This window comes from Gobio gobio (genome assembly GCF_949357685.1).
Source record: "Gobio gobio genome assembly, chromosome: 19".
NCBI lineage: Eukaryota > Metazoa > Chordata > Actinopteri > Cypriniformes > Gobionidae > Gobio > Gobio gobio.
This window is the reverse complement of record NC_137112.1, coordinates 30,953,104-30,970,059: the sequence shown is the minus strand read 5'-3', so window position 1 is coordinate 30,970,059 and position 16,956 is coordinate 30,953,104. Positions and strand designations below refer to the sequence as shown.

The 16,956-nt window shown below is 34.7% G+C and overlaps 1 protein-coding gene across 1 annotated transcript; it reads left to right on the top strand.

Moving 5' to 3' along the window:
• Positions 1 to 2,662: 2,662 nt before the first annotated feature.
• slc6a14 (solute carrier family 6 member 14) lies at positions 2,663 to 10,092 on the top strand (the record flags this gene model as incomplete). The annotated part of the gene is made up of 14 exons (XM_079845352.1): positions 2,663 to 2,728; positions 2,874 to 3,042; positions 3,291 to 3,422; positions 4,017 to 4,154; positions 5,419 to 5,497; positions 6,789 to 6,921; positions 7,026 to 7,166; positions 7,256 to 7,484; positions 8,857 to 8,982; positions 9,068 to 9,186; positions 9,317 to 9,416; positions 9,506 to 9,615; positions 9,688 to 9,855; positions 9,955 to 10,092. The coding sequence occupies 14 exons, from the start codon at positions 2,663 to 2,665 to the stop codon at positions 10,090 to 10,092; spliced, it is 1,848 nt and encodes a 615-aa protein (XP_079701478.1).
• Between the last annotated feature and the right edge of the window lie 6,864 nt (positions 10,093 to 16,956).

Here is a 16,956-nt window from a genome sequence, read left to right as displayed (position 1 = left end):
TAGTAAGTTTATGATAAATCATGAGCTGAATTTGATAAGTAGTTAACAGTGAATTAATCATGATGTGCCCCCTCAAGTAAAGTCATGACATAGTCATACAGTAACAAGCCATTGATGTTAGTGTATGGTAAGTTAACCATGAGATTGTAATGCTGTGCCCCCTGAAGTAAAGTCATGACACAATGATGGACTAACAATTCATTCATTACAAAATGAATAAACATATACACTAAGAATCCTTATTCCTTTACACCCTTGGTACAAAAACAAAGATAAAAAGCATTTATTTTAGAGCCCATTAACGCGCTGGGAGCACCGAGAGCGCCACTAATGAGTGTCCCACCAGAAACAAACCCTACATACTGTAGTTCCGGGAAGAAAACTAGCTTTGACTAAACGTAGCCTAATTGAACTATAAAAAATCTAAAAACGGTTTATATCAAATTAAAATGATTAGTGATAGTTATTAGTCTATTTTCCACGTTTGATTAGATAAATGTGTGTAATTAATGGCTCACAAAAATGGCTAAAAATCACAAAGCTGCAGATGGCAGATTATAATAGGCTATTACAGTTTAAATTATGACAGTATTAAATCACATGTTTAATTCAAAGTCAGAGTACTTCTTATTTATTCTTAAGGAGCCTGTTTGATTTAGTTTACCCATACATGTTAATTAATGCATTAATTATCAAACATGTACTAACATGTATTAATGCTGCTGTTATTCATGCATGAATCCTTATGACTCCTGTCTTAGTTCATGATAGCTCCTCATTTGTTCATGATTAGTTCATATCTTCACTAATCATGAGTTAATGTTTAATTAACTATTAATTCATGTATTAATAGGCTACATGATTATTCATGTACTGTTATTGTAAAGTGTTACCTATTAATGTCATTCAATTTGCAAGTCCTGTGTTACTAGCCTGCAGGTCATTGGGAATTATTGTCACATTACACAGATTTGAGAATGTTTTGAGGTTAATGATGTTGTTTCGTTTGAGTCACCATGTGTTTGTGACAATAGGACAATGACATCATATTGTGACTTTAGTAAGTGTAATAGGGAGTAGTCCATTACAATCTATTTGTAATATTTTGTGATCCCAAGACCATGATCAAAACACCCTGAATGCAAACTATTTTTAGAGTACAGCTTACTTTCTTTTTTTATCAAAGTCTCTTCGCATTAGAAACTCACCAGCAAGATACTGTCTAACTTTGACAACCAATGACATATAGTAAACTCAAAAAAACATGAAGATATACCTTCCATGGCTCACTAAACACTTTTGTCAAATGAACTGATTTTTAATACTAAATGCCCTTCTGACCACAAGCACTTTTTGTAGGTGCTCACTCTTATTCCAGTCACTTTATTTGAACTCTTAATAACATGGTTCCTCTGAAACAGGCACAGTCTTTAAGGGGGTGTTTGTTTCTTTTACCTGTAATTACCTGATAAGCACTTTAATGGCAGTCAAAACACTTCTGGGCAATAACATCAGGCTGCGGCAGACAACGCATGACCTATCTCACAAATCATACTATAATCTGACGCTTAACAAAATGACAGTTGGTTAAATGCAGGTGGTGAGATGTTCAAACCTGTAAATGTTGAGGGTTTCGAGTTAATAAGTTGCCTGATTATTTCAGGGCTGTGCTTGATACAAAGATCTTATGTTTGCTCTCCATCCCTCAGTTGTCCAGCCATTGAGGGTCTGTGGAATGTCAATAATGGTTTTAGAATCTGCGCTTTAACATGCTTTGGGAGACAAAAAAACAGGGAAGTGGATTCATTTAATTCCTGGAATCTTTTCTTGTGCCTTCTTATGATACATTTCCTTATTATAAATTTAAGGATTGGGAAACAATCAAAACACAATCAAACTTTGATGGCTGTATTTGTCTGTGGTGTTGAAATATATAATAACTATTGCTGTGTAAAACCACAGCAAAATCTGAACTTCATATAAAACATGTTTTATATTAATAACGACAATTTTGCTTCCCTGACATTCCCTGAATAGCTCAGCCTCGCCTAAATGTTTACCAATAAAATTTCATTGAAAAGGGATACTCGCTGAATAAATATGAATGTCATGCGTATCTAAACCTTGTGGGTTTTTTATTTTCTTGTTGAATCATGAACAGGTGACATTCATGCTGTTATGACAGAGGGGGACTGTGAAACACCCTTTCTGAGGGAGTAAGTGTAGTTTACCAGGGGCCTTGGTTTACAGTGAATAGTAGTTTATTCTGACACTTGCTTAACACTTGGAAATTTATCAAATGACTGATACCTAGTCATCACTAAAATTAGTCCAGTTCTTCCTATGAAAAAAAACCACACTGTATAATATTACTCTATATTTACACACTCAAGCATATTTAACTCTTCCAAACAACTTTCTATGAATAAATCAAGGTAAAATGTAAAATATTGATTTAAAGTTCAATGTTTCCATCAGATGAGATTATAATCAGTAATGTGTACTGAACTGTGCTGAACACACCAAATGTGATGTTTTGTCATGTAAAAAGGGATTGGGGAGGGGTGTATGTCACCTATATAAGACTACCATGTACAGTTTTTCCTCAAGTTCACTCGGTCAGGTGTATCCATCACTTTCGCTCTTGAGACTGTGCTGAAGAATGAGGAAATACGGCTTGAACAACATTACAGGAGCACTTTTCAAAAACTCAGTTGCAGTTGAGAAGGTAAGAAGCAAACAAGTTATTCACGTATTTATTGGCATGTTTTGATAACGATTACAAATTGTAAAAAGGGTTTTTTAGACAAAAATTCTAAAGCAAGACCAACTGAAGATTTTTGAGTAATGAGTTTTTATTTATTTATTTGCAGGATAAAGATGGATCCGACAACTCAGATCCTCATGTTGGGCAGGAAGATGAGAACACTGACAGGGGTAATTGGAGTAGCAAACGGGAGTACATGCTGTCTATGATCGGCTATGCAGTCGGTCTTGGAAATGTATGGAGATTTCCCTACTTGGCTTACAAACATGGGGGAGGTAAAGATGACTTTTGAGATGATTTTTCATAATCAGTGCATGATAAATTAAATTAAATGTCTTAAGTACTGCATAATAGAGGGGCAAAATGTAAAACTAAGCAAGATAATTGTATATTTTACATTTCCTTCATAACTCACAGACTACTACAAATCTACCTGCCCAGGAGCATTTATTACATGAGCACAAAATAATTTTTAAGAACATTTCTCTCTGTTTTGAATACTGCATCTCCTTTACATTTCTAGGGGCTTTCCTCATCCCATACACCATCATGTTAGCTGTTGCTGGCATTCCCTTGTTCTTCATGGAGAGCTCTTTTGGACAATTCTGCAGCCAAGGACCCATCAATGTGTGGAAAGCTGTGCCTATACTGCAAGGTAACATATGAGCATTTTAAATTCAAACATAAAGGGATAGTTCACCCAAAAATGAAAATTCTGTCATCATTTACTCACTCTCAAGGTGTTCCAAATCTGTATGAGTTTCTTTCTTATGCTGAACACAAAAGAAGATATTTAGAAGAATGTCAGTAATATTTGTTCCCCATACTATGGAAGTCAATGGTGTCATCAATTGTTACCCATATTCTTCAAAATATCTTCTAAATGATGACAGAACTTTCATTTTTGGGTGAACTATCCCTTTAAAGTTGGAAGATCCAGAAGCTGCAGAGGTGGTTTCTTAGAAATACACCAAGGATTCAGGTTGACTTTTACCATATTTTAGGTCCACTAATGTGGTAAATGCCTCAAGGCTAATTTGTACATGTATTAAACCAACCTTGAGACATGCAAAGGACAAATACTTTGCAGACACAGTTAACATGCAGATTGCATACTTACATATACCCTCAGAACCTTTATATTAATGTTTAAGGAGGTTGTGCAAATCAAGTTCATGCTTATTTAAACAAATGGATTCAATTGTGTCATTAATACCTTAAATGTATCTTATTATGTTATCTTTTGTAGGTGTTGGGATCACAATGATGCTGGTTAGCACTTTTGTGGCAATCTACTATAATGTGATCATTGCATACAGTATCTACTACCTTTTTTCATCTTTTCAAAATCCTCTCCCCTGGAGTGTCGGGAGCTGCAGCTCAACAGGTCTGTTGTGTAGACTGCTTCTCTTCTAAAGAGACCCATGTTGCTGTGTCAGACATACCAAGACTTTTTGCTCAGATAATGCAAGTATTTGGATTTTTCCAGATGAACTGGCTTTTTGAGGAAAATTTTCTTTTCACACACATTTCTCTGATGGGAACTTCCCTACAGCTCTGTGCTTAAAGGATTAGTTCCCTTTAAAATGAAAATTACCCCATGATTTACTCACCCTCAAGCCATCCTAGGTGTATATGACTTTCTTTATAACACAATTAGAGTTATATGAATAAATATCCTGATGCTTCCCAGCTTTATAATGTGATGGGGTCCATTGAGTTTGAAGCTCAAAAAAGTGCATCGATCATCATCCAAACTTACTCCACCCGATGGGGTTTTGTAAGTAAATGATCCATATTTAAAACTTTATAAAGTAAAATATCTAGCTTCCACCAGATCACCTTCCGTATTCAACTTACGGAAAAAGCATAACTGGCATGACGTATCTCTAGAACGTAGCGTAAGAGATTTAAACTGCGAGGGGCGTTACACTTTCGTCTTAAGTTGAATACAGAAGGCGGACTGGCAGAAGCTAGATAATTTACTTTATGAAGTTTTATAATTTTTTTTTTTTTACAAAACCCCATCGATTCGCTTCAGAAGGCCTTTATTAAGCCCCCGGTGGGTGGATGGATGGATGTACTTTTTTGAGCTTCAAACTCAATGGACCCCATCACTGCCATTATAAAGAGTCATACACTCAAAAAAAAAAAAGGCTCGTAATCATAGGGGAACCTTTTTTAGTGCTATATAGCATCAATTTTGGTGCTTCAGTGGTTCTTCAGCGGTTCTTCAGAGGTGCTATATAGCACCTTAGTCAAAGAACCGGTGAAGAACCTCTGAAGAACCGCTAAAGAACCTCTGAAGAACCGCTGAAGAACCACTGAAGCACCAAAATTGGTGCTATATAGCACTAAAAAAGGTTCCCCTATGATTACGAGCCAAGAACCACTTTTGGTGCAATATAGAACCTTTTTTTTTTTTAGAGTGTATACACCTTGAAGGTGAGCAAATCATGCGGTAATTTTCCTTTTAAAGTGAACTACGCCTTTAATGATAAGAGTTTATAACTATAACTACTTAAATCTAACTCCTGTTTTGCATATTCAAAGTATCTATTTATCAAGATACTGTACAAAAGAATAATAGTGCAGTAAATTGATGTTTAGACATTATGTAATTTCAGCAGCGTACAATGTTTCTGTTGCAGCACTGAATGGGACTGCTGAGAATCAAACCTGCCAGAGTGATTTCTCAGCAGGCCAGAGCCTCAGCGAGAAATTCTGGGAGTAAGTTGACTTTTGTTTTTATACAATACCTGCTTGTCAGTGAAACCAGAGTTTGTTGGCACGGTTTTCAGTTCTTCCCAAGTTCTTGGATAAAACACAGACATGTTTACTATCGCAAAGTATATTCTAAGTTTGTGACTAAATTATTGTTTTGGATTGTGTCAGGTTTTGGGGGAGAAGGAGGTTTTTCTTGTTGTTTCCTGTTCTTAGGAAGTAAGAAGTATTTACTGTTAAAACGGGAAGTTTAGGTGTTTTATCTTGCCTTTTGATGTTTACAAGGCAGTGGCTTTAAGATGGAAGCAACAAACACAAAACATAAAAATGTGTAAAATGTTTGTTTTAAACCCACTCAACAGATCTTAAAATCATTTATAGTATTTTAATAATTGTATAATGATAACTTACCTTTTTAAGCCACTGTTCAAATGTTAAAGATAGTAATACTTTTTTTCAGCAAGGATGCAGTGAAGACATTTATAACATTACGAAAGATTTCTATAAAAAAAAAATTTTTTTCAAAGAAGCCCATTGTTTCCACAAAAAAAACAGCACAGCTGTTTTGATAACTTTGATAATAATAAGAAATGTTTCCTGAGCACCAAATCAGAATGATTTCTGGAGGATCATGTGAAGACTGGAGTGACCGCTGCTGAAAATTTAACTTTAAAAATACATTTTAAAATGTATTCAAGTGGGAAAGAGATATTTTAGTATTTTAATTTAAGTTTTTGTTGAAAAATATTTCACAATACTACTGTTTAATACAAATAAATGCATCCTTGGTGAGCATGAGAGACTTCTTTCAATTTTTTTAAACATTTTACAGACCATAAAGATATCTAGTAACTAACATTGAAATAACTCAAATATACAGTACGTTTAAAAAAAACTATTCAGATTAAAAAGAGATATATATATATATATATATATATATATATATATATATATATATATATATATATATATATATATATATATATATATATATATATATATATATATATATATATATATATATATATATATATATCTGCACCATGTTTTAATCATCAGTCTTGAATGATTCAATGGGTTCATGTCACAAGGGCAAACTTTCAGATGTTACATGTAGAAAATAACCCCGTGCCAAACAACCCTGATCTCTGAGTACAAGACACAGTACATTCAGTGCTCATTCATGCATTGTATGCAACTGGGTTTTTTTCTCTGCTTTTTTTTTATTTATGTTTTTTGTGTTTTTCCTTTTATGTTTTTGTATTGAACATTTTCTGACTGAATAATTTGTCTTCAGTGAGGTTGCTCTTCAGCGCACTAGCAGTATGAATGAGACCGGGCCGGTGGTATGGCAACTGGCCCTCTGCCTGCTGCTCGCCTGGATACTAGTCGGAGCAGCTCTCTTCAAAGGAATCAAGTCCTCTGGGAAGGTTAGTGCTTCACCCCAGAAACATTAAGTTGTTTCTGTACAATAAATCGTATTGAGATGGCATGAGCATTTTGGAATCAATTTAACATAACTAATATGTTTCAGGTGGTGTATTTCACAGCTACTTTCCCTTACCTCGTCCTTTTTATCTTGCTAATTCGTGGTGCAACTCTGGAGGGAGCGAAAGACGGCATTGAGTTCTACATCGGTTCGAAGTCCAACCTCACCAAACTGGCTGATGCTGAGGTCTGTAAAGATCTAAACACAATGGTCTAACCGTACCAGAATACACATACTGTAAATCAGACAGCTAATGTAGCATGTTTTTATCGTAGGTTTGGAAGGATGCAGCTACTCAGATCTTCTTTTCTCTCTCAATCGCCTGGGGTGGTTTGATGGCTCTGTCCTCTTACAACAAGTTTTACAACAACTGCTACAAAGACTCCATTATTGTGTGCGTTACAAACTGTGGCACCAGTGTCTTTGCCGGCTTCGCCATCTTTTCTATCCTCGGACACATGGCGCATGTCTATCAAAGACCAGTGTCAGAAGTCGCAAAAGCAGGTAAGATTTGAAATGTGTTGCTTTACATTTTTCAGAAATCAAAAACAAGTAATCAAAAGTGTGTATTTGCTAAACAATTTAATTATTTTAATACAAAGCAAATAATAAAATTAGTAATGTGGTCATGAAAGCCATAGTTTAAGCAATTTTTCTTTCTAAAATTCTAGCATGATTTACTCATGTTGTTTCACAGAAAAAAATAACAACAGTTAAACAACAACAGTTAAAAAACATCACCTCTTAAAAATAAAGTTTCTTTATTGGCATCTATGGTTCCGTTAAGAATCATTAACATCCATGGAACATTTTCAATGCACAAAATGTTCTTTATAGGTTACAAAAAGTTTCTTTAGCTTATAAAATGTTCTACACACTAAAAAAATGGTTCTCTTAAGAACTGTTGACTGAAAGATTAATATAATAATCAATAAAAAATACAAAAGGTAATTGCGACTTTATCTCACAATTCTGACTTTTTCTTTTGCAGTTGCGTGTTTACATATAAACTGACAATTGTGAGTTATAAAGTTAGAATTGTGTCTCAAAGTCAATCAAAGTCTCCTCTCCCATTCCCAGTTGCGCTTACACCATAGTGTATTCGTTATTTACATGGCGGAATTTGCGAACAGAAGGACTGAACGCTTCTCCAGAGAGGAATAGGCGCATATTACTAACGCACCCTTTAAATAATACAAAATATACTTCAATACTTGGTCAAAGGTGCAGTCGTTTTCAGTTACCTCAAAATAGCAACACGCCAACAATGCGCCTGAACACACCTCGTTTTCAGACCAGCACGCCCATGGGACGTGAAAATGATAACTGCGTTGGGCTGAAACTAGCAAAAAACACTTGCGTCTCGCCTGCCGTCGCATTGTGCCAGGTGTATGATATGGCCCATAAACTTGCAATTGTGAGAAATAAAGTGGCAATTGTGAGAAAAAGTCAAAATTGAGAGATATAAATGCATAATTGCAAACTATAAAGTCATGTGAGATATAAACTTGCTTTTGTTAGTCATAAAGTCCAATTCTGAGAAAAAAAAAGTCAGCTCACAATTCTGATATTTTCTCACAATTGCAAGTTTATATCTTGCAATTGCGAGAAAAAAAACTCTGTATTATAAGCAAAAAAGTCGCAATTACCTTTTAAATTTTTTATTCCTTGGCGGAAACAAGTTCCCATAGAAAGGTTCTTTACGGAACCAAAGATAGTCAGCATCGCTGTGAAAACCCCCTTTCGGAACCTTTATTTTTAGGAGTGTACAGGTTTAGAATAACATGCATGAGAAAGAGTAAAAATTATCATCATCTTTGGATGAAAGATTAATTTACCTTATTAGCAAGAAGCTAAGCTGCAATTTGTGTTTTAGGTTTTGGATTGGCCTTCATAGCATACCCTGATGCTCTCTCTAAGCTGCCCATATCACCCCTGTGGTCAATCCTGTTCTTCATTATGCTTATTACCCTTGGCTTGGACTCCCAGTTTGCAGGAATAGGTAAAGAAAAGATTTATAATAAATAATTACAAGAAAATCAGTACTCAAATATTTGATTTGATTTTGAAACATGATCTGTCTACAGAGGTTATCACCACTTGCCTTCAGGATGCCTATCCCAAAATTCTGAAGTCCAAACGGGGACTTGTTACGACAGCGGTCTGCATTGTTCTCTTTCTGCTCGGCTTGCCGTGTGTCACTCGGGTAGGCAAACCATTCTGAATAGTGCTGATTAGTAATATAGGTTCACATTTTTTTTCAGAGAGACCAATTCTCACCATTACAAAATGAACCCAATTGTACATTTGAAATGTTTTCGATTATGTTTCGAAAGGCAGGAATATACTGGGTGAATTTAATTGACACATTTTGTGCTGGATGGATTCTCCTGGTTGCTGGATTACTGGAGGTTTTAGGTTTATCCATACTTTACGGTTAGTATATATTAGCAATATGTGATAATGATATGCTATCTTCAATTATTGTTCTGTTCTTTTTTAAAATGCATGATGTACAATTCCAGGTGGAAATCGTTTCATCAAGGACATTGAAATGATGATCGGGGGCAAGAGCTCCCTCTTCTGGTTATGGTGGAGAGCGTGCTGGTTTTTTATCACCCCAGTGGTTCTTTCTGTATGTATAAGATTTTTAAACATACAAATCTTTATATAAATTGTACCTAATGATGATGTTTTTTTTATGCAGATTATTCTTATATGGTCTTTGTATACTTTTACATCACCCACATATGGCTCGGTTGCATACCCAGATTGGGGCATTTCCCTGGGATGGTGTATGACTGCATTTTGCCTCATTTGGATCCCTATTCTTGCAATCTGGAAAGTGTACAAAGCTAGCGGAGGCCCCTGGCAGGTAAAGCAGAATGCTCACATTTGCATAGTACATCAGTGGTGCATTTTATTCTTTAGTTATGCCCTATTCATTATGATCTTTTGGATTTTTGTCATACAGCGTATCAAAACAGCCTGTTCACCCACAGAGGACTGGGGTCCTTACTTGGAGTGTCACAGAGGAGAGCGCTACGGTACGAGAGACGGACCTGATCCAAATATATTTGTAATCTCAAATAATTTCACTACTAGGTTGTAAAAAATGTTTAACATAAGCATAACGGTTGTACATATATACATATGTAACACTATTCTCCATAGTTTAATGAACAATTCAATGTTTTAATTTGTATAATTTGAATCCCTTTGTTTGATTGAATTGTATTTTAGGATTTTATTTTTTATGAGAAGTTTTTTCTTTTTTTTTTCTTTATGAGAAGTTTGTATGTTTACATTTATCTTTTTAGGTGCTCTTATTGGAAAATATAATATTTATGTTTTTAATGTCCAAATTGAAAGGTAATATTCATATTTATTAATATCAATGAAATAAATATTCATATTTAATACATTTATATATATATATATATATATATATATATATATATATATATATATATATATATATATATATATATATATATATATATATATATATATATATATATATATATATATATATAAACAAATCAATATGGGTGTAATTACCAAACAATAAACTGAAAGATCCTACATCTTATATTGCAAACATTTCTATCACAAAAAGGGGGTAAGAAAATGTATGAAGTACATATGATGCATATTGTTAATCAGTGGTGTAAAGTATTACAGTAAATATATTTATTGGCTACTTTGTGTATATCAAAAATATTAGCATCTTTTACTCTCTACTTGACTATAGTTTTGAATAAGTAGGCTACTTGTACTTGTTACATTTTGCATGGCACCTAACTTTTTCTGCAGCACTTTATTTCTGATACAAAAGAAGTGATATTTGATGGCTTTGTCCAAGATCTCCCCCTATACACTCAAATAGAGCATTATTTGAAGGGACAGCCATATGTAGTGGTGCCTGAAACATAGTGTACGTTGAGTGCACTCATTCTATCCCATATTGCACCGCAATTACGAGTGTACAGCCGATATACGCTCAACAGCTGTCTGAATTCACTCCCTTGTTTTCATTCAATCTGTGAACTGTATTAATGGACTTGGGAATATTGATTGAGGGTTTAGGGGGCGATTTCAGATTCAGCCTTTATCTTGTGCTTTTTGCCCTTTCTCACCCAAACTTGTCAACAAGGCTGCTTTATACGAATGCAAGTGCATTAGCAGGTAGTTGTGAATCACAGGTGTTTCATAGGTTATGAAGGTTATTGGTTTACTTGTGCCCTTTTTGAGCACTTGAGCTTAACTGAGACTTGAGTGTTTGTAGATGTTTAAAAGGCTGTTGTGGTGACCTCGATTCATTGCAATACTGAGGTGTTCAGTTTTATTTCAATTTTAGAAAATAAACGTGATTGCTCTCTTCACAAATCAACTGTTTCTTGTTTTTCACTGGCATGTCTCTTGGGTGTTGAGGAGTGTGCATCTTTGAGCCTGCATTGAGTATGAGTCAAATACATAAGTAAAACCAGATACTCTATTTGAGTTCTATTGGAAATGATGATTTGTAACTTGTTATGGAGTCATTTTCGCTATAAGGTATCTGTACTTTTACTCAATTATGGGTTTCAGGTACTCTCTGTTGTTAGAAGTACTTGCATAATGCAGAACATTATGATTTAATAATCATTTTCTAGATCAGAGTTTTTCCAAATAAGTGATATATTCTCAGGAAACAGTATATTGCCAAATGTTCACATCCATATTTTTTTTCTCCAGGAAATATTACCATCTATGTGAAATAGAACAATCATTTTTGACATTACACTCAGACAATACAGATTCTGCATTTTGCTTGTTCTTTCCAGCATTTTTATATAAAGGTCTATTATCCCAGCCCATCATCAATGTCCACTGTCCATGCCATAGCACCTCCAAAATTACATTTTATCACCCACTGAATACGTAAAGTTTCCAGAAAAACAGATTTACCTCTCTGTCCAAGACCTGAAGGACCTAACCTCTCGTATCTACTGATTTGTTTGTACACAGAAAGTACCGACAGCAGGAAAACGGATGACTACTGTACCTCTGAAAGCAGCATTTACTGATATTTTATTAGCTAATGAAAGTATATAATGGAAGCTATTAGAGTGATGGTGCTTTACGTGCCCAGGAAGGTCTTGATGTTGTCATAGCCAACCCAAACACTCTGGCTGTTGTTTGCACAGGGAACCATCTGTGAAGAATCCCATGCCTGAGTCGCTCCGATTGTCAGGAAGCAACAGATATGAGGTAGCCTGACCTAAAGTACATTGTCATAAAACATTCTTCATTTATTTTGTCAAATATTCTGTTGCATAAGACGTCAACGAGAGAACAAAAGTGTCATTTGTTTTCTAAAGTGTTTGGTGGGTACAATATAATCCATCAAATGCCAGAAGGGTCTTCAGACTGCTGTTTATTTTGAAGAAAAAAACAGGCATCATATATCCACTGAAAAACAAGTGTGTTGGATTTATATGAATTCATCTTGTACATCGGTCCCACATGAATCAATTAAGTTAAACAAACATAATTTGTTCACGTAACTTCAACATCATGGAATGAAGTCATTTTAAGTGACCCAATTAAGTCAAATTGCCCAATTTCATAAATTCATTCATCCAGTTCAATGTCATATATGTTAATGTCAAACAACTGTACTAGCTAGTTAACAAACTTTTAACTAGCGATAACACACATTAGCATTTTAAATGCTAAGCATTAAATGCTCCTTCAGGACAGCAGTTACGGGATTAGCTGTATCAGTCCACAGCCTAAGCAAATGCTCCACTCTTCTCTGGTAACCCACTGTAATTTAAATGGTTCTAATTCCAACATAATTGAACAGTAAACACTATTACACACTATCAAGTCTCCCCCTTTTCTCATCTTGCTCAAAAACACATAAAATAACACTTAATTTCAACATTTACTCTCTCTTGATTCAGCCATATGCAAAGCATGCTGGGAACTAACAAGCACCACCCAGTTTCAACTAATGCAACACAAATCATTGTAATGTAACCCCAACCCAAACGGATTAAGTAAACTTTGATTTTTACATATATTTAAGTGGATTGAACACAATCAAATTAAGTTAAGACAAAATGTATAGCAATTGTGTTGCTTTAGCTCATTTTAATTAAAGGTGCACTATGTAACTTTTCCGTCCACTAGAGGCCGCCTATTCAAAACAAAGGCGCAGTTTGATGACGCCAAGTTTGAGCGCAGAATCTTGGGACATGTGGTCTCCACCTCACAGCCGGTGGAAAAGAATCGGGATAGGACTCGGGCAGAAATCATGTTCATGGATGCGATTATTAACTTTACTGTAGAATGAAGCACAAGCAGCAGCGATTGTTAATAAGAAGAGCGCAACACAAGCCTCACGAGCAGCGGGACCTTTATTATGACATAGTCGCCGGTGGGACTTTTATTATGCCACAGTCGCCGGCGCCATTTCCGCTTTTCCGGCCATGAGTATGAGGTAACGCAGCTCTGTTTATCATATAGATACATCTGAGTGTGTTGAAAATTATGTTATGACGTTACTGTGCGTTCACTCGGCGGCTGCTATGACACTTGTTGCACACTGCAGTAAGAGTAAAGCGTTTCTGCAAAATAAAAGGAAACCGAGGGTAACGCAGATATGACGCCATCGACAGGCGACTCCCTAACAAGTCCTGGTTCCTTGGTTAAAATAGGAATTTTCTCACGATTTACAAATAGTTGGGAACATTTGGAATATTGTAAGTACTTAACTGAACAAAATATATAACACTGGCCTAGTGGTTTTTTGATATTTTACTGAAAAATTTTTACATAGTGCACATTTGAACAAGCAGCAAACATTTTTTTTTTCCTGTGTGAGAACAGTACAAAATAATAATAAATAGTTGCCCTTCCTTGTATTATTAACACTGAATGTAAATAAAAAAGCACTGATAGAGTAGCCTATCAATACTGAACTTTGAATCAGAAATTTGAATCTGGAACTCACGGAGCTGCACATGCAGAAGGAGAGCAACACCTGTGATGCAAAAACAATCATTTAAATCTATTTTATTAACAACTTGTCAAAGCACAACTGTGATTAAATGAGTAGTGAAAATCGGGGGCAATTATCCACCTTTTTTTGCAATGCGGAAGTAAGCTATTGTTGTCCGTGGATGTGAGATTTCCGATTCATAGCCGCTAGGTTTAGGGTAAGGCATTAAAAGAATATGATAGTAATACCAGTTTAATATATCAACAAGCATGTGGACTCAAACTCATTTGTAAGTCGCTTTCTCATTTGTAAGTCGCTTTGGATAAAAGCGTCTGCTAAATGACTAAATGTAAATGTAAATGTGGATAACACAGTAGAGAAAAGGTGTGATTAAAGGTGTGACTGACACCTTTGAATTTCAGTTGTTTTTCTGCTGACTAAAACTTGTTTTTCAAGTGTTACAACTAGGGATGTATCGGCCAAAAAACGATATCGGCTGATAAAAGCAATTTTCACTATGATGATCAGGGCCGATTATATCCTGTCAATCAAAAGGGGGAAGAAAATGTGTCAGACTGCAACTCATACTGTGTGTGACGTCAAGGCAGGTTCTATTTGACCTTATGAATCACCAGCAGTTCAAGCCAGGGTTGCCAGGTCCGCATTTTTTACCAAAAATTATTTGTAGCGCACCCCCAATCCAATAATCACAAAAAGCTTTGTGCTTTGTTACTTCTGATAAGAAACAGTCTCAGCATTCAAATTCAAACAAAGCTGTAGCGCCTCAGTTAAAGCGGCAGCGCGGAGTGTGTGTCTTTTTTTCTCTTTAATACAAGTATAGCATGAAAAAAAACATGCATGAACATCAGAAGGTATATTGAAAGATGCTGTACAACTTACGTTCAGACAGCAGGCAAGAGTTGTCCAAATCCAAATATTATCACTCATTCTCATCATCATCTTCATCCTCATCGCCTGCGCACAAATTCGCAGTGTAATAATAAATTGCAGTTAAATAAATAGTTTAACCTCTAATATATTATAGTAATACCAAACAAGAGGGTTCCCTGTATAGTTTATAGCATTAGTTGGTAAAGATTTTTTTTCTTAAGAAAATCAAACTATCGTTATCGGTATCGGCAGATATCATTCTGAATAATCGGCTATCTGTTTTGGTTTAGAAATTTAGTATCAGTGCATCTATAGTCCCAACCATTCATTTAGGGGGTGATTGTAACCCTCACACTTGTTAAATTCAATATTATAATCTGATCTTTTTCCATTGTAAGTCTATTAATGTTACAGTTAATATTTTGCCACATTTAAATATTTTTTTTACAGCAAAAGATGGCAGGCATATTTACTTGAAGGACAATGTTATAGATTATAATATATAATGTCTAATAATATTATAATTTACTAATTTTTAAGTAAAAAAAACTTTTGAAGAATATATCCACATTATACAAATAAAGTGTCATACCTTGTTTGCATTGCCTGATGCAACTACTGCTGTTGTAATCAGTCATTTTGTTGTGTATACATTCACTTTCAGTTTCTTCATTTCCATCTTTAAATGTGCTCGCCATTTCAAAGTGGACCTCATTGTCATTCAAATAATCATGTGCTTCTCCTCCCTGCTGGAGTTCCTTAAGATACATCAGATTTGAAGAGCAATGTGCTCATTAATTGGTGCTTATAAACAGCTAAGGATCTTATGATGAAATTCAACACTGTATTTGTTTTCACAACATTATAACCAGCTGTTTATACTCTGTCATTATATGACTGTTTGCATAGTCATTGGAGACATTTATAGCACCATACATGCTTTTCCTCATCTTCATATTTTAATCTCAACCAAGCAGGAATGAATACAGTTAGTATATTGTATACAGTTAGTATATTGTATACATTTTCCTCCTCAGTTAGAAAAAGAGCAGACTTTTCCAGAACGAGCACTAATTCTTTTAATTTAATCTTGACATACCTCTGGTGATGTTACCATTCAAACAAGTTTGCATACCCTTTTCAAACCAGAAATGAAAGGAAAAGAATACACCCACACAGTGCTGGGTAGTTACTGATTATATGCAATCTAGATTATGTAAACAGATTCCAAAACATAACTACTTGTAATTAGATTATACATTTTAAAATACTCGAAATCAGACAGTTGATTCCATGTTATTCTCACAATGGCAGTAATTGATTCTCGTAACTTATCTTTTAAGTTTTGCTTTGTTAAAAAAAAGACTACTGCTTATATATATGTGTAAAGGTCTTCCGGGTTTGTGGAATTGCACACACAGACCGGCCACTAGTCATGTGCCTATCTGAAAACTGATACCCACAGTTTTTGATCACTGGTTTTGCAAAAATCATTTAACTTTTAACAAGTGTTTTCTCAAACATTGCATATCTAATTATCTGATTTATCACTAATATTTGAATTGTCACGCAGTGGGTCATTTAACATGTTACTGTCTTTTGAAGGCTTTTGTCTTTCAAACACATTAAAGGGTAAATGTCTTTTCATATTTTCAACTTTGTTGTCAGCTGAACCTCTTCGACCTAATATATTTACTTGAAGTATCCCATGAGATTAATGTAAATATAGAATTCAGTCAATAATAATAACAAATATTAATAAAATAAAATTCATGGTTCTCTGATGTTGGTTAATTGTTGCATGTAGGTAAAAAAAAAAAAAAAAAACCAACTTTTTTTAATGTGGATTATGTTTTTTATTTTTATGATTTAATTAGCCTACTTAATAGATTATCATTAAACCCGTTTCTGGGAAACCCTGAAGTAATGTAATATTATATTTAATGTAGCCTACTTCATGTTTTTGATAACAAATAATGGAATGTATTTTCTTTCTCTTTGTATTTTTATATCAATATGGTACAATAATCAATGTGGTAAACATTAGGTCAAAAGTAATCTAAAAGTAATCAAGAAGTTTACATTATTATTATT